We start from the raw sequence: 20,086 nt of genomic DNA, 5'->3' as shown, positions 1-20,086 counted from the left end.
ATCTTTACAGCAATCAATCTTCCCAATCAATAGTTATATAAAATACCTTTCTCTTCTTCGAGAATCAGCAAACACGCGTATATAAATAATACGAATTAATGAATGGATCAACTATAGACAACCGAGTCTCGAAATAATTGCTATATTCTCCAAAAATGAATTATATATTACGAGGTATTATTTCCTTGAGGTTCGCTATACGGAAGTTCGACTGTATACGATTAGAAGAGTTTAAACTCCAAGTTAGATTTGCCCTGAGGTTTTTATTCATTTAATTTACAAGTATATGTTTTTTAGGCTTATAAATATTTTGTCGTATCTGATGGGGCCCATGTTGTTGCTGGAGCCAATGTTGGAAGACCAACTACGATATCGCCCCTTAAGCAGGCATTCAACTGCTCATAGGTGTTGGTCGTGCCCTCCACATATGTCCGCTCCGCTTCGTTCACGCACAGGTCCTTCTTACCGTCGATAATTTGATAGTCGCCCTGGATCCTAGCACCCAGCTCCGTTGCCGTGTTCGAGATGTTGTAAAAGACCTTGGCATCGTCGGCAGCCTGAAAAGAAACGAAGCTCTTTGAAGATTATTTCAACAGCGTACGACTGTCCATCACGTACCACAGTGGTGGCGCAATCGAGTCCTGACAACACATCCTCGAGGGGCATCTTCGAATATGACCAATATTGACACTTTTGTAGCTCTCTGCACGAGTTCTCGGCACTATTCACGATATCCTGGAAATCGGAAGTGTACTTGGCATCAATTGCGGCACTGGCATTCTCATAGGTGGTGATGCAGGCCTCGAAATCGGTCTCGTACGCGGCGTTGATGGTATCCAGAATGGGTAGGTAGTTGCTGAAGCACAGGTTTGACGCCTGGCTATGGGCGCTGGCCAGGTCCTGGCTCTCCGCCTTCAGCTCCTGGATGTGGGCCTGCGTCTTGTGGGCGGGCGCCTGGAGACGGGCGGCCAGGGCAATGCTCAGGCACAGGGCGAGCACCACGATCGGGGATGACTTCTGATACATGTTGGGCACAGAACTTGTCTGACATCGATCACCGATGCCCGTATTTATACGCTGGTTCAATTTGGCTCAATTTTATCTTAAAATAAGTACTTCTTCCCAAACTTATTTCGACTCGCAAGGCGAATGATTCATTCCCATTCCGTCTTCGTAGACGGCACACTTCACGTACTATCCTAACGATTTCCATGTACAAAACTGCTAATAATTATTAACAGATATAGGTAGATATTGGAAGTCCTTCCTACCTTTTAAATGAATCCTAAAATAACCACTAAAGTCTTTGAATTTCTGGAAATGACACTTTAATTTGCAACATCACTATTTTGCGATCAGAAAAATATTACAGTAGCAATAGAAAAGCTACCAGTGGAGTTGTGGCTTTTTTTTATAAAACTAGCCCCAATAATCCGTCAATTGGACACGGTGGTGGTGGGCTGGGCCCAGTCCTCGTCTTCCAAGCAGGCACTCAGCTCGTCAAAGGTGGCCCCAGAACTTTCCTTGTACGCCCTCTCGGCCTTGGTCTGGCACGTATCCAGATCGGAGTCGACGAGAGCGAGCTCCGCAAGCAGCTGTTTGTTGAAGTCGGTCGCATTCTGGCCAATGGTCGTCAGAATAGCCGATTGCTCGGAAGCCTGTACGGATCGAGGAATGGAAGCGGAATGGAAATGCATTATTGCGTTATTTACATTCTGATTCCGAGGACTGTTTCTTCACTTACGGTCGCGGCAAAGCACTCGAAGGCCCTGGAGTTTTCCACCTCGTAATCGCAACGCTCCAGGGCGTCACAGGTCTCCTTTGCCTTGGAGCTAATTCCATTGCGGGCGATGCTGTAGCTGGTGTCGATCAGCCATTTGGAGGCATTGAACCTATCGGCGCAGACCTTATAATCCGCCTCGTACTGGTCGGAGTGTCCCTTAAGGATGGGCAGGTACCAGTCGAAGCAGTCCAGATTGAGAGTGGTGGCCGTTCGCAGGCTCTTCGATTGCAGCATGAAGTCGATCAGGCTGGTGGAAGAGGCGATGTCGGAGCTGGGCGCTGCGGCGGCCAGCGCGACGAAGACCAGCAGAAGAGTCGAGGCTTTGAAGAACATTTTTACTTGATCCGCTTGGTGACTGAACTGGGGCGGGAAACGTATAATGTTTGCCTTTTATACAGCCAAATTGAGATTGCTTCCGGTAATTTATGATCGGCCTATTTCCAGGTGTACTTTTGGTGCCATATTTATTGTTGTATTCTATTATCAGAGCTATTATGGCGCTCTTATCAGAGCTGCGTTCTTCCCCACAGAGAACGTTCACATAGATAATATAATACATTTAAATTCCCAACGGCTTTGCAGAGCTACCAGCGCCCTCTGTTGACAAGGGGCCATACTACGAATATCGATACATTTTTTCGAGAAATTTTCGGTATTTTCCGGTATTTTTAAAAGTGTCAAAATTACATGAAAATTTCGTGGAATTCATAGCAAAATCATAGCAAAATCAGAGCAAAAGGAAGAAGAAGAACAGACGCCGGACTGGGGGTGGGGGTGGAACAGCTGTTCGACTGAAACGGCATCTGGACACCGGCGTCTTCAGGATTCTGGCGTCTGGTGCGATGGAAAGACCGTGGAGAACGTGCGGTAGCCGTGGGTAATGGGGCCTGCTCCACCTCTGCCTGTACCTGTGCCTGCCGCCTTCCTGCTGTTCTCTCGACCGAGTACAGCGACGGGAACGGAACCACGACGACGAGCGATACCCTTCAAGGATGTGGGCGATGCGCACGCCCTGGACGTGTCGGTGGCGGAGAGGCGCATCTACTGGACTGACCAGAAGAACAAGTGCATCTTCCGGGCCTTTCTCAATGGCTCCTATGTGCAGCGGATCGTGGACTCGTGTCTGATTGGGCCGGACGGCATCCGATGGTCCGATGCGGAGGTTCATCTCATCGAGGTCGCCCGCCTGGATGGCAGCAGTCGGCGCGTGCTCTTGTGGAAGGAGGTGGAGGAGCCCCGGTCCCTGGTCCTCGAGCCGCGCCGCGGCTACATGTACTGGACAGAGTCGCCTTCGGGCTCCATAAGCAGCGCCTGTATCAGGACTACGTGTACTGGAGCGACTGAAACACCGGGGACATTGAGCGGGTGCACAAGACGACGGGCGAGAGCCGCAGCCTGGTCCATTCGGGCATGACGTACATCACTTCGCTGCTGGTGTGCAACGACAAGCGACAGGTGGCTAATAAGTGCAAGATCAACAACGGGAGCTGCTCCCACCTGTGCCTGGCCCAGCCCGCAGACGGGGCATGACCTGTGCCTTCCCCACCCACTACCAGCTGGCCAAGGACGGGGTCTCCTGCAAGAACTACATCATCTTCAGCCAAAGGAACAGCTTCGGCCGACTGCTGCCGAAGTGCTAGTGTGCGGCAAGAATATCCGATGATCCGATCTCGCATTACATTTACTGGGTAAGGAGGATCAGCAGAGGAGATTAGTAGCCTGGTATCCCCCAGTATCCCTAATCCTTCTTTTTCTTTTCAAGATCGAAGGCAGGAGTCACAGCATCAAGCGTTCTCTGGCAAATGGCACAAAGGTGAGCCTCTTGGCCAACTCCGGACAGCCGTTCGACATTGCAATCGACATCATTGGGCGGCTGCTCTTCTGGACCTGCTCCTACTCCAACAGCATTAACGTGACAAGGTGAATCTCTCTCTCTCCGATTCATCCGCACAATTGTGTTCCTAAAGCGTTGCCTCTTTTAGCTTCCTGGGTGAATCCGTAGGCGTCAACGATACCGGGGACTCGGAGAAGCCTCGCAACATTGCCGTGCATGCCATTAAGCGTTTGCTCTTCTGGACAGATGTCAGCAGCCATCAGGCCATCATTCGGGCCCGATTCGAAGGCAATGAGCGTGTGGAGCTGGCCTACAAGCTGGAAGGAGTCACGGCGCTGGCCCTGGACCAACAGTCCGATATGATGTACTATGCCCATGGCAAGTGAATCAATGTGATAGACCTCAAAGGAAAGAACAAGTAAGCAACCAATATGGAGACCCGACCCTCTGAACACATGTGTAATCCCCTGTTCCCTCTCACAGGAAAACCTTTGTTTCCATGCACATCACGCAGGTGAACAACATTGCCGCCTTGGGGGGATTTGTGTACTGGCTGGATGACAAGACCGGACTGGAGTGGATCACTGTCAACGGATAGCGTCGTTCCGCGGAGCTGCAGCGTCTGTCGCAGTTCACCGACATCAGTGCCGTGTGGACACCGGATGCGAAAGTGCTGCGCAATCACATGGCACAGTCGCCCAAATTGTTCCCACATCTGCATAGCCAGCGGGGTGTGACACGCAGTACTCACGACGTCTGCTCGTGCCCCAAGCATCTGATGCTACTGGAGGACAAGGAGAACTACGGCGTCTATCCGGACAGATAATTTTAAGTGGCGGGAGTAGTGACATAAAGAACGACTGTATATCCGCCTTCTGGCGCTGTGACGAAAGGACTGCCCGGCGGATCAGTTCAGCTGACAGTCAACCGAGGGCAGAGACAAGACTCTGATCTGCGATGGTACCACCAGTGACAACTGTGACAATGTCCACGATGAGGCCGACTGCTGCAAGCGACCTGAGAGTTTCAGTGTCCCATCAACCAGGTGAGTGGAAAGACACGATATCTGCCCAAATTCTTAAACTAACAATATCCTACTCCACCTTCCCACAGCTTTGCATCGGCCGCCCTGCTCTGCTTTAATGGCTCCATCGAAGAAATTAAGTAAGCAGTAAGCAGTAAGCCAAAAATAATTGAAAATCACTGCATACTGATATTCTCCTCGCAGGGAAGCACGCCGTCAAGCACTCCCTTTTAAAGACTTTAAAAATGCAATAGAGAACCTGCCGGCTATGCCATATGAGGTGCAACGCGACCAAGCTGCGGACGAAGATGGAGCAAAAGACTATGGATGAGTGTGCCAGGAATAGCTGGCGGCTCTTTTGAAAGCGTGGTTGTGTTTGTGTTTATCTTACAGCTATCGTGTAAAGTGACCCCACTATCAACTTGTTCCTTCGCTTACCTTTGCGCCACCAAGATGAAAGTAAAATGCACAATTTGGGAGTGGATTACAGAGGAAGGAGGAGATGCAAAACGAAAGAAAGAAACGTATGAACCCAGCGAACACGAAAGTCCACCAAAGCCACCAAATTTTCCGCCAAGGCCAAATAATTTTTCACCAAAGCCTAATAGTCCACCAAATAGTCCGCCTCCACAAACTCCCTCCATAAGTCCAGATCATTATATCAAAAGAATGCCTCCAACACCTAAAACGCCACCGAAAGACGACTCTGGCTCAGATTCCGAAATAGGAGAATGGAGTGGAATTGTAACCCCAAGGCACGACGTAGCCAGCGTGTCGTCAGTGCGGACGGTGGAGCTGATTATAAACGTTTACGGGATTCTCCTTAAATCAAAGTGTAAATCCGTTTTAAAAAAAGTTAAAAAGGGGCCATTGACGCCTGAAGACAGGAAGTTAATCCGTTAGATAACACCAATCAATCAATATAAGCTAAAATCTGAAGAGCAGCCAGTAGATTTTAAAGCCCTTCACGATGGCCAAGCTGGATGAACGTATTGGCTTCATTGGAGGCGGAAACATGGCCTTTGCCATTGGCAGCGGTCTCGTTCGCTGCGCCATTGTAAAGCCTAGCCAGGTGCTGGTCTCGGGACCGCACATCGAGAACCTTTCGCGCTGGCGGGAGCTGGGAGCCGTCACCACCGACGACAATTGTAAGGTCCTGGAGCACACAGACGTTGTGTTCATCTGCGTCAAGCCGCACATCCTAGGGCAATGCGCCTCGCAGCTCAAGTACAAGCATGTGCCGTCCGCCAAGGATGCCAGCAAGCTCATTGTTTCTGTGCTGGCGGGAACAAGCCTCAAAACCCTAGAGGAAAAGTTCAACTTCATGGAAAGTTGGGGCCCGAAGGTGATCCGGACGATGCCCAACACATCGATGCAGGTCGGCGAGGGCTGTACCGTGTACACGGGCAACGCTCGGGCAACGCACCAGGATCTGGAGAAGGTGCACATAATGCTCAACGCACTGGGATTGGCCCAGCAAGTGCCGGAGCAGATGATCGACGCCGTCACTGGCTTGGCTGGCTGTGGGCCAGCCTTTGTCTACACAATAATAGAGGCTCTGGCCGATGGTGGTGTCAAGCAGGGTGTGCCACGGGCAATGGCGCTGCAGTTTGCAGCTCAGACCTTACTGGGCGCCGCCAAGACTGTTCTTATCACCGGCAAGCACCCGGCCGTGCTGCGCGATGAGGTCTGCTCACCCGGCGGATCCACCATTGTGGGTGTGCACGAGCTGGAAAAGGGCAATCTCAGGTACGCACTGGCATTCATTCAGCTAATTCAACGAAGTGTTAAGGACCTTTTTCTTTGACTGCTTGCAGGGCCACTCTCATAAATGCCGTGGAAAAGGCGACTCAACGCTCAACCGAGCTGGGAAAGAAGTGAGCGGCGTCGGTCGAACGTCTCCCCATGCTCTCTATTTACAGTATGCAGTTGCAACAAACTTTATGTTGCTATTATAATTATGATACAAGTGTCATGCGTTTGATTGAGTTTCAAGATGTTTCAGTTATAATCATTGTACAAGCGAAGCATGTACGTAATGAGTAATATGTAATTCTTAAGCAGCTGTTGTTGAGTAGAAAGTTAAAGGAAAATAAGCTGTTAAATTTGTTGCGATACGCCAGGGCATTTCTAAATGATTTCTAAATAATATAAACGTTTGACTTTATTCACGATCCTTCTTGCTAACATATTCGACGCACTTGGAGGGATCCGTGGGGAAGTATTCCTGGCATTTGGTCATCAATCGCTTGAGACCCTGTATATACTTTCGCTGCGTCTCGTCGTTCATGACGTGTGCCACGTTCTTGGAGAAGATCTTCTCGCGGCCCGTTCGCGCATGAATGCCCACCATAGTGACACCGATGGGCCACGGCGCATTGCCTATAGCCATCTCCAGGTATGCATCGCTGGCAGTAATGTAGTTGCGGTTCAGCAGATGTTTGACAATGTCGCGCAGGCTGTCCAGGATGTCCTCCGGCAGCGTGTGGTGCTTCAGCTTGCGGAACAGCGGCTTCACGTACTCCTTTGTCTGCGTGTAGATGACTCGCGTCATTTTCACTTTAGTTGACATTATCTCGTGCTTGCTGTAGGTGGCAATCTGGTCGTTCCACAGCTTGAGCAGGAAGGTAAGCAGGGTGATGATCACGTCCATGTCGTAGTCTTTGTTGCGACCCATCTTTTGGGCCATTGTCTGTATGCTCTCCCACGACACGGACTCGTCCAGCTCGGCCAAATCGGATTTCTTGTCCTCTTTGGCGGTGGGTGCGTTGGCAAACATCTCCTGCAGATAGGCGGCGTCCACCTGCTCCATGGCCTCCTGGAAATCGTTACGGAATCCCCGGTTGGCCTCCGGCTGCGAGATCTCGCACTGCCGCAATCTGTCGAACGCCTCCGGCTCCGTCTCGCCGAATATGAGAATGGGTTCACCGCGCTCCCGCAGACGGCGGATGACCTCTGTGCGCGGGAGTATGTTCTGTCCGTCGGCCACAAAGCTGTAGGCGCCCTCAGTGGTCTGTCCCTGGGCCTCGACAGACTCCTGCTTCTTGTATCCCACTTTCTGCAGCACTTCCTCCGTGTTCTTATATGGTTTCCCGTAACTGGCGCCCCTGTAGACGACAGGCCGATAAATTTTGTTTAAAACTATCGGTCTGGCGGGAAATATCATAAGACTATCATAGAAGGAACGATATGATTCCATCGATATATATCTGAAAATAACGCTATCGATATTGCACAAAGTAAAACAAATATTTGTCGGTAATTCCAATACTCAATTAAAAGCAAGTATTTCAAATGAGCCAGTCAAGTTGAAAATTGATTAATTAATTGGATATATGTGGGCATGGCTAAATGTTAAATCTAACTAGAAATCTTCCATGGAATATCAAAATCGAGGAATATGGTTTCCCATCCCTGACGCAGAACGATTAGCCCATTATAAGCCAAGGGGGAATTTTTATTTTCCACCGAATATAATAAAAATTGAATAATTTTAGCGCAGTGCAGGTAACAAATATCGTGATTTTTTTTTAGTTCAGACGAAAGATGGCATGGATCAGCAAGAGGAATTTACAATCAGTAATATTGGCCGAGGTTTACCTCAAGTCGTTCAACTATTTAAATAGAAGGGGGTTAAGTGGGCTAATTTCGTTTTTTCATCGGCGCTCTCTCTCTCTCCGATTAACGATAAGCGTGATGTGACCACCAGTGCTGCCGATTACGCTTTTTTCCCGTCAGATCTGGCTTTTTTTAAAGACCAGATGCGGGAAAAATTTGTGAATTGCGGTAAGCGGGAATTCTGCATTTTGTATAATTGTGTTTCGGTTTTCTCAGCTTTTTTAATGTTGCCACCGGTTATTTAGAGGGTGTTAAAATGTGGCTGGTAAGCCATACAAAGCCTTTAAATTGACTACGAAGTTCCACATAATTAGCATGATTGGAACGACCATTGGGTTATGAATGCGAATCAGAAGCTAGCCCCACAGTGGATGAGTTAAGAAAAATTATATAAAATACATATTAAATATCGCTTTAATACGAAAATGTTAACACCATTATTTACGCTTTTGTTGTTTGAAAATTTTCAGCTTTTTTTTTAAATTTAGAAACAGCTTTTTTTTCATAAAAAGTTGGCAGCACTGGTAAGCACAGTGCACCTTTGTAAGTGTATGTGTCAGCTAGGAACTATCAAAATATACGAAAAAATATTATTTTCGTTTCGTCACTGCGCGGAAAGTGCTTCCGAAAGTTTTAATCAACGCCCCGGTAGTCCGCCCATCGAGTAAATGCGGTTTTGGTGATGTGCAAAACGAAAGCAGAAGACATTTATGGTTGTTAAATTTTACTTACGGCGCACGCACACATACACACACGCACCGCTTGAGAGAAGCAGCAGCACACACAACCAGCCATCAGCAAGAGGAAGAGACGCAGCAGCGCAGCGAAAAAGCAACGAACGAGGAGACAACGACGTCGGTTGACTGGCGGCGAGGAGGGCAAGCGACGAGGAAGACCATCAACTGTAAATTTGCGAGGTGAAAAATAATGCGAGTGAAGGTTTCCTTTAGCTGAGCGCCGAAAAGTTCATAAATCTCGTGTCCGAGTGTGTTTTTTCATGAGCATTTCGTGGCCAGGGCCCCGCACCGCCAGCTATTTTCTTTTCTGTGATGCCAACTGCGCGAGTTATTTGCTAAAGAACCAGACGCGGGGGATAATTCCTGTGGATGCTGTCGCGCGCCGAAATCGCGCGAAAAAACAAATTTGAGCCAAATTCTGAAGCTTACGCCTACGCGGGGTCTAGCTCAGTCGGCGTGGGGGCATGTGGGCGTGCCGGCGCAATAGCAGCTGTATTTCGGCTAAATTTAGCCATCGGTAGTCGACGGAGAGAAAGGACCGACCGACCGACCAAGCGTCCTTGATAAATCGATTGGCAAACCGGAAGCGAAACAACGAAAGTAATGAAAATAGTCGAAAGCTGCACATGTAACGGCAAGGGGGAAGGGTATCCTGGAGAGGGTATCCGATCCGAGTGCGGGAAATGCTTGTCGCGCGCAAAGAGTTCAAGTTAAAGGCATACACATGTACATATGTATATGCATGAGCAAGTGAATATTGATTCCGATTCGACTAATTCCAATTGGTGCTTCTTCCCTTGCAGGACACGCATCTCTTGGCGGCAGAAGAGAGCAGACCGACAGCCAATTCCTCCCAACGCCAGCACACACACAGTATGTTCAGTAGAAATGGGCGGATTCCTGGATAAGCCGAAAACCGCCAAACACAATGACCACGGAGAGGGCAACAAGCTGCTCTTCGGCGTCAGCTCCATGCAGGGCTGGCGCTGCGAAATGGAGGATGCCTACTATGCCCGCGTGGGGCTAGACAATGCCCTGAACGACTGGAGCTTCTTCGCGGTGTTCGACGGGCATGCCGGCTGCAAGGTGTCGGAGCACTGTGCCAAGCATCTGCTGGACAGCATTGTGCACACGGACGAGTTCATAAGCGGCGACCATGTGAAGGGCATACGCACTGGCTTCCTGCGCATCGACGAGGTGATGCGCGACTTGCCCGAGTTCACCAAGGATTCCAAATGCGGCGGTACCACCGCCGTGTGCGCCTTTGTCAGCTCGACGCAGGTGTATATCGCCAATTGTGGGGACTCTCGTGCCGTGCTGTGTCGACAGGGGGTGCCGGTGTTTGCCACGCAGGACCACAAGCCCATTCTGCCCGAGGAGAAGGAGCGCATACACAATGCCGGTGGAAGTGTGATGATCAAGCGCGTGAACGGCACCCTGGCCGTGTCCCGAGCCCTTGGCGACTACGACTTCAAGAACGTCAAGGAGAAGGGGCAGTGCGAGCAGCTGGTATCACCCGAGCCGGAAATCTTTTGCCAAAGCCGCCAGGACACCGACGAGTTCTTGGTGCTCGCCTGCGACGGCATCTGGGATGTGATGACCAACGAGGATGTGTGCAGCTTCATCCATTCGAGGCTCAAGGTGACCAGCAATCTAGTGAGCATTGCCAATCAGGTGGTGGACACTTGCTTGCACAAGGTGAGTAGTGCTCTACTGATCATACCAGCTGGTCTCTGTCTCTGGCTCTGACACCAAATCTCTTTCTTTTGCGATCACAGGGCAGCCGCGATAATATGAGCATCATTATTATTGCCTTCCCCGGAGCACCGAAGCCAACCGAAGAGGCGATAGAGGCTGAGCATCGGCTGGAGAAACAAATCGAGAAGATCACAAGAGGTTGTCTAAGTCGTCTACTCTGTTTATAACTAATCGTTAACTATTGATCTATGGCGTTGTAGTCTCTGTGTGTCTCTCTCTCTCGCCCCCTCGAAAGTACTCCATTGACGCGCGCGGTCAGACGAAATACGTATACATTGTACCTTAAAAGTAACAAGCCCATACTCGTACAACAGGGAAAATACCCCCAATCTGTCCCTTCCCAAGTGGCTCAAATAGCTCATCCTTAGATAGTCATGTTTCTGCATATCCGGCAATTCAAATGCCTCCCGATGATTCCAAAGAATAGTTCCTTCCAAGTAGATCGAAATCCAACCTAACCAAAACATTGCCATTACCAATGCCACTCAGATATATATATATATATTTGTATATAGTTATGTAAATGTCCTACTGTGTGCGTGCCTGTGTGTGTGTGTGTGTGTGTACCTTACCTATATCCTATCGCTAATGCATAGTAAATAACCGTATAGCGTGTTGGTTTGTCATATCTGCTGGCTGTGCGTGCCGCTGACCCGAAAAAATGATTGTGTGTGTGTGTGTGTGTGTGAATACGAACTATATAGTATTATTTATACACGTATCTGTGTGCTACAGCAACTGCCAAAAGCGTTCCATGTATGCGCGAAATCCAGCCCATTTAGTTGTAGCATTACATAAGCATACAACCTACCTATCCCCCAAAGAGCGACCATAGATATTAACAATTATCGATGAACCTGAGCCCTTAAGTTAAGTAGTCAATTGACCCGTCTGCATATACATACACAGCTTTGTATATACTGATACCCACTGATGACGCATGCCCCGATGCAAGTCAATCAAAGAATATTGCAATCTCAAACGAGCCCAGGTATTGACGACACTCAAAATAAATAAGAACCCTTGGAATTGATGTAACAAGTAGGCATAGCAAATTAACACTTAGTTTCTAAGCGAAACGAGTTCAGAGAAGAGAGCCCCCAAAGTAGATATTTTTTGTAAAATTTGTTGGGAAAGCCTTTAAAGGAACTATTGACTTTATCCTGGTACTGCCGAAACAGATATATTTTTACTAAAAAAGTACCCGCTCAGAAGGCAGAGTCGATTCAGTTGAAGTATTATCTCCCAATTGAATTGAATGAATATGTACCGTACATATACACAGCAATAATAGGATATCTGTAGATCTCTAAGAGTTTAGTGATGTGACGCCCACAGTATTCGTGACACCCAAGTGAATTTCGGCAAAATGTCCCTGGCAAAAGGCCGAGGAGAGTGTAGACGTGACCTTGCTGATAAACATAGACAAATACTTTAATCCAATTGTATACAATATGATTTACACATAGCATATATAACATAGAATATACAGTATAGTAAATAGTAAACAGCATGCCACGCCCCACCACTGGTCAAAGTAGATAAATAATTACAAATTTATATAGTTGTATAGTCGTATATTGCATCTAACCAAAGATGATGAAATACTCGAATGTCCAGACGAATTACCATTACTAAAGTAGCCTAAAGTAGTCCAGTAGTGTAGGAGGGTCTTGAATGTTATACACAAGTAGGTTTTAAAGAAAAGCAAAAGCAAAAGCAAAACGAAATTGTAAACCTTATGCTCACCAATTGTTGTGCTCGTTGTAATCGAAAGCAAGAGTTTACTTTACCTTATTTTACTTTACCAATGATGATCCAATGAGATCAACGTATGACTGCACACTGTACGAAGTCATGTACTAGAGCAATAACTCTGAGACCTGCGGACGTCCGTTCGGGGGTCCAGGGGCATATAGCAGTAGGTGTAAGGCAGCCGCCACGTCACACGTGGCACTCGACACTCCCACATCAAAACAAACATACTCAATAGATTAATGACTCACCAAAACCAATCTCCATGGCTAAGCAAGAAAAATATAAGTTAAACGAACGATTCGAAAACCAAACAAAAGTGTGTGTCTGCTTTTCTATTGGATTCAGCCTTCAGTTCTCCTTCTCATTTTGTTTTCTGCATTCGCTGCTTTCCATTTGATTTCCACACTGCTCGAACACGCAACAACATCAGACCGAACTCCAAACAGCCAACAAGCTAATGCCTTTTTCCAGTCTAGTCTAAAGTTTCCCTTTCGTTTCACACAAGTTCAGAATATTTCATTTGTAACACCATCCATTTTCCACCAGAGTTTATATTTTCAAGAGCCAGCTCTCCAACCAATGCCCGATCAAATTCTTTAAAGTAATTTACCAAAAAAAAGAGCACATTTTAGCTGCGCGCGTTGTTCCGTTCTTTAATGGTTGTTGTTCTTCGCGCATCGTACTGCAAATCCAAAATATTTGACGCATTTGAATTGAAAAGTTTGCCAGAAAATAGGCTGGCGCATAACCCAAATGGGCGTGTCAAAGACCATGCAAGAACAAGAAACAGAAACAGAAAGCATTACAAATTTTAAGATGTGTGAGCATAAGGTACGTCTATAATTTGTAGTTTGTAAATATCGAAAGCAATTTTTGTAATTTCGTTATCTCGTTTATCTTATCGATTGATTGATTGATTGGTTTGATTTTATTTTGCGTACCACATGCCTCCCAGTCCAGTCCAATCCACACCCACAACCCTGTCCAGATCCAGCCCCAGACATATAAAGAGATTTCCTCCCCACATCCTGACGGATGACTGATATTGCATGCTCCCCAGACGACCAAAGAAACTAATTCCAATTGAAATCAATTTTCAAGTTTATTTTTCCATATATACAAACATTTCTTTTCTTTCATATATATGAATTCCTGGTCGCTACAGTTCGATAGGCTACTGAAAAATATTCAGAATTGGAATTAGGACACATCCCCAATCCCATTTTCCTCATTAGATTAGATCTCTTTGTCAGGATGATACACTGCTCTGATGTTTGACCACTTTACCATGTTTTTTTTTTGTTAGTCCCTCAGTTTCCAAGCGCTTAATACAGCCACACATTTTGCATTTTAGTTGATAATTTGTACCAAAAAGTTTCTAAAAATATATGTATATTGCATTTGCTTTGATGTAGCTTCAATTTGTAATTCGATCGTATTTTATTATGAACCATTTATGTACATACATATACATTTATTAATACAAACTCTCGTAGGCTAAGATCTGGCATTTGCCCATTGACCAACGTCCATTGAACACTGTTTATTCTCTGATTTGTTGCAGACGAGATAGAGTCTAACCAGATTACCGATTACCTGGATCTGCTGAAGTGTATGCAGAACAAAGACGACATTGAAGGTCTTCCACCCGGCGGCGGTTTGCAGTCCAAGTGAGTGTGGCGGATCATGTCCCAAAAATAAATCCCATTGATTGATAATCGTTGTGTGCTTCCCATTGCAGATATCACGTTATCGAGCGCACATTCAAGCAAGAGTTTCCGGATCGACCATGTGAAGTACGCAATCTTTTTTATAATCTATAACCTCCGCTTGCCGCGCTTTTGCCACTGCTAACACACGTTTTGTTATCGCTTATCATCATCAATATTCTATTTGAATTGCTTTCGTACTTATAAGTCGGTAGATCGGTCGTTCGTTGGTAGCCGTCCCATCAGCCGAGGACTTGATTTACAGGATATATCACTCGCACTGGCAGTCGACACACACCATACCCATTGTTCATTTGATCCCATATTGTACTCGTATTCGTTTGCATGTCATTTGTCGGTGGGCAGCTCCCAAGTAGTTACGCAACCGATTAACCATTGTTCAACCGACCGAAAGCTATGTTTACCTATGTATTCTCTTTCTTTTATTTCTAGCTGTATGCATTTGAAGATATATGAGTTTTGTAATACCTAATATTGTTCATTTCCAAATCAACTGTAATCAATCAATCAATCAATCAAACAAACAAACAAACAATCAACCAACCAAGCAACAAGTGAACAAACGATAACTAAACACTTCCTCAGCTTCATATATTCTAAATGTAAGGCAAATCCTGTCGTCCTCCCATGCCACACACTCCTCCAGCCTCACATCCTGTCTTTGTCTTGCTTTTACTCATTTCGCTTCGTATCGAGATTTACAAAATGCAGAGCTTCTTGCACGTACGCTCCACTTAATTCTGCATGTTACCTGCCTCTATGGGCTTCTTTAATCCTCAACATCCCCATGTATTCCGCCTGCTTCCTGGCTGTGCCCGCCGCCGTGTCTTCTAACGCTCCACACTCCCGCCCATCAGTGTTAATAATTGTGATCTTGTGTTTCTTGCAGAGCCCAACGCATTGAGTTGCAGATAAACCTTTAAATAGAAACCAGTTAAACAAACGCAGCAAACCTGAACAGAAGAAAGATCTTAAATGCCACACACACACCACACCCACACCCACACCCGCGCCCACAAACAACATGAACGAAACGATGCGAAACAAACAAAACACACACCAAACAGTTTTCTACTTTGATAAACGCTAAAGAAAAACCTACTAATAATGATAATAATAAGCATTACGATACATTTATAGTTTATATGAAAAGGCCTGTCCTGTCTGTCAGCCCCCTCCACACTCAACAGTACCACAGCCACACACCCACGCGGACACACGAGAACACAATTTACGAACCGAACCTATACTCCAAATGAGTTCTAAAATAGCACTCAGAGAGCAGAGAAATTCAATAAGATGCAGCGAATGGCTCAAAGCCAGCAACAGCAGCAGCAGCAGCACCAGCAACAGCACTACTCCACTCCACACCACACCACACAATAAGGATGCATAATAAATAATCATTTAATAAATAACCCAACAGGAGACACACCTGTCTGTCTGAATGATTGGCCCCAACCACAGACCACGGCCAGCCAGCTCTATGTGAATGTTTTATCCTCAATATCTGTGTCTGTGTGATCTATCGTTCCGTCACCTCTCATTAAAAAAGCAATCATCAAACAAACTGTCTATAATGTGCCCGCCCGCCTCTGAGCTCCTCCAGTTTAGTCGCAAAAGAGAGGAGAAACTTCTAAGAGAAAAGCGCGAATTAAAACTTACATTTAAAGCGAAGTGAAATCATTTTGAGGAAGGATAATACGGCGAGAGGCCCTCGCCGCGAAACATTTGTGTACAAGAACGTTTATTATTTCAACAAAACTATGTATTAATATTGATTCCGAAACCATGCGGACTTTTGTAAGTTGTAAAATGTTTGTTACTGAAAACACTTTTTGTTCACTTTTATATATGTATATGGAAAGATGTCGCCAGCCTATTGCGAACACTTAATAATGTAAAGTAAAGAGTAAAATTAAAGAGTAAAAATGTTAAACTAAAGAAAACAAAAAAATTGAAAAACCAAACTAGCAAACAAACCTGTAACTATCTATATATGGAAAAGCGAAAAAGTAAATCCTAAACCTTAAGGAAAACAAAAGAAAACGATTAAGAAAATTTACAAAAACAAAAAAAAAAACAAAGAAACCCCACAATAATGTCCGATCTGAAAGAAACGAGAATGAAAGCTAAGAACTATTAATTTATAAGCAAGTTGATGATGGAACCTTGAGAGAGAAAAGCAAAATTACGCTCGAGTTTGTAGTAAATGTTGATACAAGAAAAACCCACTGCGATCTGTCCGGACTTATTGGTATTCCCATTTGGGCAGCTAATGGGAACTACTCTTCGTTTAGCTGCACCGTGTACCAGTCGTATCACCTCCAGAAACGGCAGGTGTTGTCCTTGGACGCCGTCAGGATCGCGTCGCCCGCATAGCTGTAGGCACAGCTGAAGACCTCGGCCTCGTGCCCGGCCAGCACCTGGGAGCAGTGGCCCGACTCGGTCAGCCACAGACGGGCCGTGTTGTCCGCCGAGGCGGTGAGGAGCATGCATCCGCTGGGGCTGAAGCACACCTTGGACACCTCATCACTGTGCCCCGCCATCAGCGACAGCATCTCCAGCTGCTCGGAGGCAGCTGACCCGTCCAGGGCCCAGACCCTCGCCGTGCAGTCGCTGCTGCAGGTGGCTAGAAGTCTGCCCGCCGCATCGAAGGCCACGTCCAGCACCTCGTCGCTGTGCTTGGAGACCAGGTGCAGCTCCTGATCCAGTCGGCGAATGTCCCAAAGCCGAGCCGTGTGGTCCAGGGAGCCCGTGGCAATCAGCAGTCCACTGAAGTTCCACACGCAGTTCGAGAGCTCGGCGCTGTGGCCCCGCAATCGATGGCAGCAGCTGTTGAAGGAGTTGTTTGCTACCAGGATTCAGAGCTCAGCAGAATCTCCGTACTCACCTCTTGGTGCGTGTATCCCAGATGGCTGCCGTGTGGTCAAAGGAGCCCGTCAGCAACATCTGCCCATCGCGATTGTAACGGGCGGCAATAACCTCGGCCCCGTGGTGGGCAAGCTGCTGCAGCTCGTGGGCCGTTTCCACATCATATATGCGTGCCGTGCCGTCCATGGAGGCTGTGGCAATGGCCTTGCCATGCAGTGGATGGAACTCGGTTGCCACCAGCTCGGCTGTGTGGCCAAACAAGGTGCAGAGGCACTGCCCGCTGCTGGCAGACCAGACCTTTGCGGTGCAATCAAAAGAGCCGGTCACGATCTTGTCGCTGCAATAAATTGAAAGTGCAGAATGGAGGCCAGTGAGTCATCGCGGGACCAATACCTACCATCGCGGCGTGTTGAAGCCAACGGAGAAGACCACATTGTCGTGTCCGGTCAGGATGTGCTCCACTTCGGCCGTCTGGGTATCGATAACGTGGCAGGTGCGATCGTAGCTGCCCGTGAGGCACCGTTCCCCACTGCGGTCAAAGCACACGTTGGTCAGCGGCAGGATGTGCGAGGTGTGGCACTTGTGCTGGTAGAATTTCTTCTTGATGGGCTCCCGCAGCTTCTGCTGTAGCTTGCCCAGCGCCAGCTTCAGGGCGCTGAATGTGTTTTGGGAACTGGACACGCTGACACTTGCGGGAAGGCAGGGTGACGCCTGGTCGTGGTCATCCTCCGACGGCTCTTCCTCCGCCTCGGCTAGTGTCTGGAGGAGGATCTTGTCAGCCAGCGGCTCAATGTTTGTTCTGGTCAAAGAATGCTGTGTGAATTCAGGGTCAGGGTCCCACTCCACGCCACGCCCTCTACTTACTTGGCATCTAGGTCAAGCAGATCAAAGTGACGCACTCGGTCACTGCCCTTCGCCGTGCGGTAATTAATGGCCAGACCTGAGACAAACGAAATATCCAACATTAAATGATAAATCGGCTCGATGACCTTTCCCACCTGGCGGATAGTAGCGCAGGAAGATTTTGTTGGCGCTCATGCTGACGCTGTTCCGACTAACGACTAACGGACCGAGAAATTCCTTCAGTCAGAGGTTGAAGTTCAGTTGCCAGTTCGTTGCCAGTTAGCTGACCTGCTTTAATTCGCGTTGCATTGGTTTCGACTCACTGCCAGGTGGGTGCCATGCCAAAGCCAGCCAGCGTTTGATCGATTCCGTGTGCTAGGTCTATGCCGGGGTCTGGCACGCTAGCAGTTCAAGGATACAATATTGTGGGATTCCGAGAAGGAATTGGTAAGCGACTTTAAGTTGTCTCTCAAAACTTGTCTAAATATCTTTTTGTTTTGATTTGAATTTGTGTTTGAAATGCATTAAGTGGTTACCCTTTCCCCAGTTCTCACGTCCCGTCCTTTTTGTCTATCCTTATAACGCAGCTTTTTTGTAAGAAAAAGCTCTCTCGTAGCCAAGTTCTCGACCCGCTTTGGGTCTGTAAGTCGTGTAAAATGGTGGAATTTATGTACCAATGTGTTTGAGGGTTTCCCGTGGATCCCATGTCAACTCATATACCTTCCTGGGCCACTTCCAGCTTTAACACGAATAATCTGTTCATCTAAAGGAATTAAAGTAGTTCTGAAACGCGCAATCGCTTCAGTTAGATTAACCTTTCCAGCCAGGCCGTCACACGTTACGTTATCTCGCTTCACCCTTGACCTATGTGTGCTCTTTGGCGAACCTAACCCCTTGGCATTTGACATTCCACTAAGGCGACTAGCCAAATGGTCTCTGGCCATTAAACCTAATTAGCCTGTTTAAGGCGATTGCCTTGGTGGGACTGGGACTGGCACTGGCACTGGGATTGGATGTGGAGGTGGAGGTGCTGGGACCCCAGGGGCCAATTGGCTGTCGACACCTGGCAGCTGGCATTTTTAACGGATTTAACATATGTCTGACACTCAGAGGCTGTGGGGCACGCACACCACCCACAACCTCAATTAGATTGTCATGCCTTACGTGTCCGCACCTGTCCTGTCCTTAGCCTCGTTTCGGCATTTCGAGTAATTTAATTTGGCCGGTAATCGTTGTGATGGGTTGGGGGCAGTCGAGTGAATTGTCTGACAGATACAGGACGACAGAGTGGAAATCAAGGCAGACACCAAAGGAATGTCCATTACCCACACGAACAGGAAAATTGCCAGCGGAGGAGGGCGATCGCGGGGGCGGCGACATGGCCAATAATGATAAGTAATGATTAGACATTATCGCGCCCAATTTTGTGGCATGGCAGCCACAACTGAAAGCGACAATGTCCAAAACAAATAAAGTGGCACTGTGGAAAACTAGACAAAGAACTGGCGGGAATCGAATGGAAGATGGCGGAGCGGAGCGGAGAGTTTGTGTCTTTGTTAATAATACAACATTTCATTGAACTCCTATTGAAAGCCGAGAAACAAGAATGGGACTTTGGACTGGGCAGAAAGGGAGCATCCTTATACCTGAGAGCCTACATCCTCCCACTCCCGCCTATCAATCATCTGGGGGTCGCACACTCTGCACAATTTTCCGAACAAAAGCAACAGCTGTCGCCCTGCCCTGCCCTGCCCGGACATTTCATGTCTTCATTTGTATGCCAACTGTAATTTGGAGAGGCCCACAAGACTGGGCACAGAACGGAAGCTGGAAGGAAATAAGAGCCGAATAAATGAGAGTACGACTGAGAATAAAATCAATTTAAAATCCTATAAAACGCTTTCATAAACAAAACCAGAGGAAACAAAGCAATGCTGCACAGTCGGGGGTGCAGTCAGAGGCAGAGAGCATCGGGAGGACTTAAATTTATGCTCAATAAATTTTTGTTGATTTCCGGCAGGCGGCTTCATTTCGGCACTCGTGGAGAGATGTACATATGTATGTATGCGCGGATGAGCCATGAAAATGCGGCGTTGCATAAATTATAGGCACACAGCACCCATATGA

The 20,086-nt window shown here is 47.3% G+C and overlaps 5 protein-coding genes across 7 annotated transcripts; 2 read left to right on the top strand and 3 right to left on the bottom strand.

The window, feature by feature from the left end:
• Positions 1–243: 243 nt before the first annotated feature.
• Positions 244–2,139, bottom strand: LOC108154514. The gene is made up of 4 exons (XM_017284814.2): positions 1,745–2,139; positions 1,439–1,658; positions 619–1,091; positions 244–557 (listed from the first exon to the last, which is right to left on the bottom strand). The coding sequence occupies exons 1-4, from the start codon at positions 2,114–2,116 to the stop codon at positions 300–302; spliced, it is 1,323 nt and encodes a 440-aa protein (XP_017140303.2). The 5' UTR covers positions 2,117–2,139; the 3' UTR covers positions 244–299.
• A 396-nt stretch (positions 2,140–2,535) lies between these two features.
• LOC108156946 (pyrroline-5-carboxylate reductase-like) lies at positions 2,536–6,808 on the top strand. Of its 2 annotated transcripts, none has more exons than XM_033388948.1 (7): positions 2,536–3,471; positions 3,546–3,703; positions 3,766–4,035; positions 4,101–4,662; positions 4,731–4,781; positions 4,846–6,390; positions 6,459–6,808. In XM_033388948.1, exons 6-7 carry the CDS (start codon positions 5,612–5,614, stop codon positions 6,520–6,522), a joined length of 843 nt encoding a protein of 280 aa, XP_033244839.1. In that variant the 5' UTR covers positions 2,536–3,471; positions 3,546–3,703; positions 3,766–4,035; positions 4,101–4,662; positions 4,731–4,781; positions 4,846–5,611; the 3' UTR covers positions 6,523–6,808. The 2 variants fall into 2 exon arrangements, with proteins under 2 accessions (XP_033244839.1, XP_033244840.1); XM_033388949.1 differs by having other exon boundaries at positions 4,731–4,788.
• LOC108157271 (pre-mRNA-splicing factor 18-like) lies at positions 6,747–7,821 on the bottom strand. The gene has a single exon (XM_017289263.2). It carries the CDS (start codon positions 7,805–7,807, stop codon positions 6,806–6,808), a length of 1,002 nt encoding a protein of 333 aa, XP_017144752.2. The 5' UTR covers positions 7,808–7,821; the 3' UTR covers positions 6,747–6,805.
• A 993-nt stretch (positions 7,822–8,814) lies between these two features.
• On the top strand, positions 8,815–16,401 carry LOC108156357 (protein phosphatase 1B). Of its 2 annotated transcripts, XR_001775100.2 has the most exons (7): positions 8,815–9,176; positions 9,800–10,694; positions 10,775–10,892; positions 14,077–14,182; positions 14,254–14,308; positions 14,675–14,844; positions 15,132–16,401. XR_001775100.2 is itself a non-coding variant. In XM_017287759.2 (6 exons), the coding sequence occupies exons 2-6, from the start codon at positions 9,885–9,887 to the stop codon at positions 15,144–15,146; spliced, it is 1,104 nt and encodes a 367-aa protein (XP_017143248.1). In that variant the 5' UTR covers positions 8,815–9,176; positions 9,800–9,884; the 3' UTR covers positions 15,147–16,401. The 2 variants fall into 2 exon arrangements, 1 of the variants encoding a protein (XP_017143248.1); XM_017287759.2 differs by lacking the exon at positions 14,675–14,844.
• On the bottom strand, positions 16,258–18,154 carry LOC108156358 (dynein assembly factor with WDR repeat domains 1). The gene is given in 4 exon segments (XM_033390123.1): positions 16,258–17,077; positions 17,136–17,915; positions 17,981–18,056; positions 18,115–18,154. Coding segments are annotated over 4 exon segments (1,410 nt in total). The 3' UTR covers positions 16,258–16,563.
• Between the last annotated feature and the right edge of the window lie 1,932 nt (positions 18,155–20,086).

The sequence above is a fragment of the Drosophila miranda genome, chromosome 2 (assembly GCF_003369915.1).
Source record: "Drosophila miranda strain MSH22 chromosome 2, D.miranda_PacBio2.1, whole genome shotgun sequence".
In the NCBI taxonomy this organism is placed as follows: Eukaryota; Metazoa; Arthropoda; class Insecta; order Diptera; family Drosophilidae; genus Drosophila; species Drosophila miranda.
Note: the sequence above shows the minus strand (reverse complement) of the source record. Positions and strands in the feature narration are given on the sequence as shown.

Excerpts from the sequence above, each read along its gene's own strand:
- LOC108154514 (XM_017284814.2), bottom strand. The coding sequence starts at position 2,116 with ATGTTCTTCAAAGCCTCGACTCTTCTGCTGGTCTTCGTCGCGCTGGCC. Across the intron at positions 1,659-1,744 it reads TCGAGTGCTTTGCCGCGACC|GCTTCCGAGCAATCGGCTAT; the intron begins GTAAGTGAAGAA and ends CGATCCGTACAG. Across the intron at positions 1,092-1,438 it reads CACCACCACCGTGTCCAATT|CCAAATTGAACCAGCGTATA; the intron begins GACGGATTATTG and ends GATAAAATTGAG.
- LOC108156946 (XM_033388948.1), top strand. The coding sequence starts at position 5,612 with ATGGCCAAGCTGGATGAACGTATTGGCTTCATTGGAGGCGGAAACATG. Across the intron at positions 6,391-6,458 it reads CTGGAAAAGGGCAATCTCAG|GGCCACTCTCATAAATGCCG; the intron begins GTACGCACTGGC and ends GACTGCTTGCAG.
- LOC108157271 (XM_017289263.2), bottom strand. The coding sequence starts at position 7,807 with ATGATATTTCCCGCCAGACCGATAGTTTTAAACAAAATTTATCGGCCT.
- LOC108156357 (XM_017287759.2), top strand. The coding sequence starts at position 9,885 with ATGGGCGGATTCCTGGATAAGCCGAAAACCGCCAAACACAATGACCAC. Across the intron at positions 10,695-10,774 it reads TGGACACTTGCTTGCACAAG|GGCAGCCGCGATAATATGAG; the intron begins GTGAGTAGTGCT and ends TTGCGATCACAG. Across the intron at positions 10,893-14,076 it reads AATCGAGAAGATCACAAGAG|ACGAGATAGAGTCTAACCAG; the intron begins GTTGTCTAAGTC and ends GATTTGTTGCAG.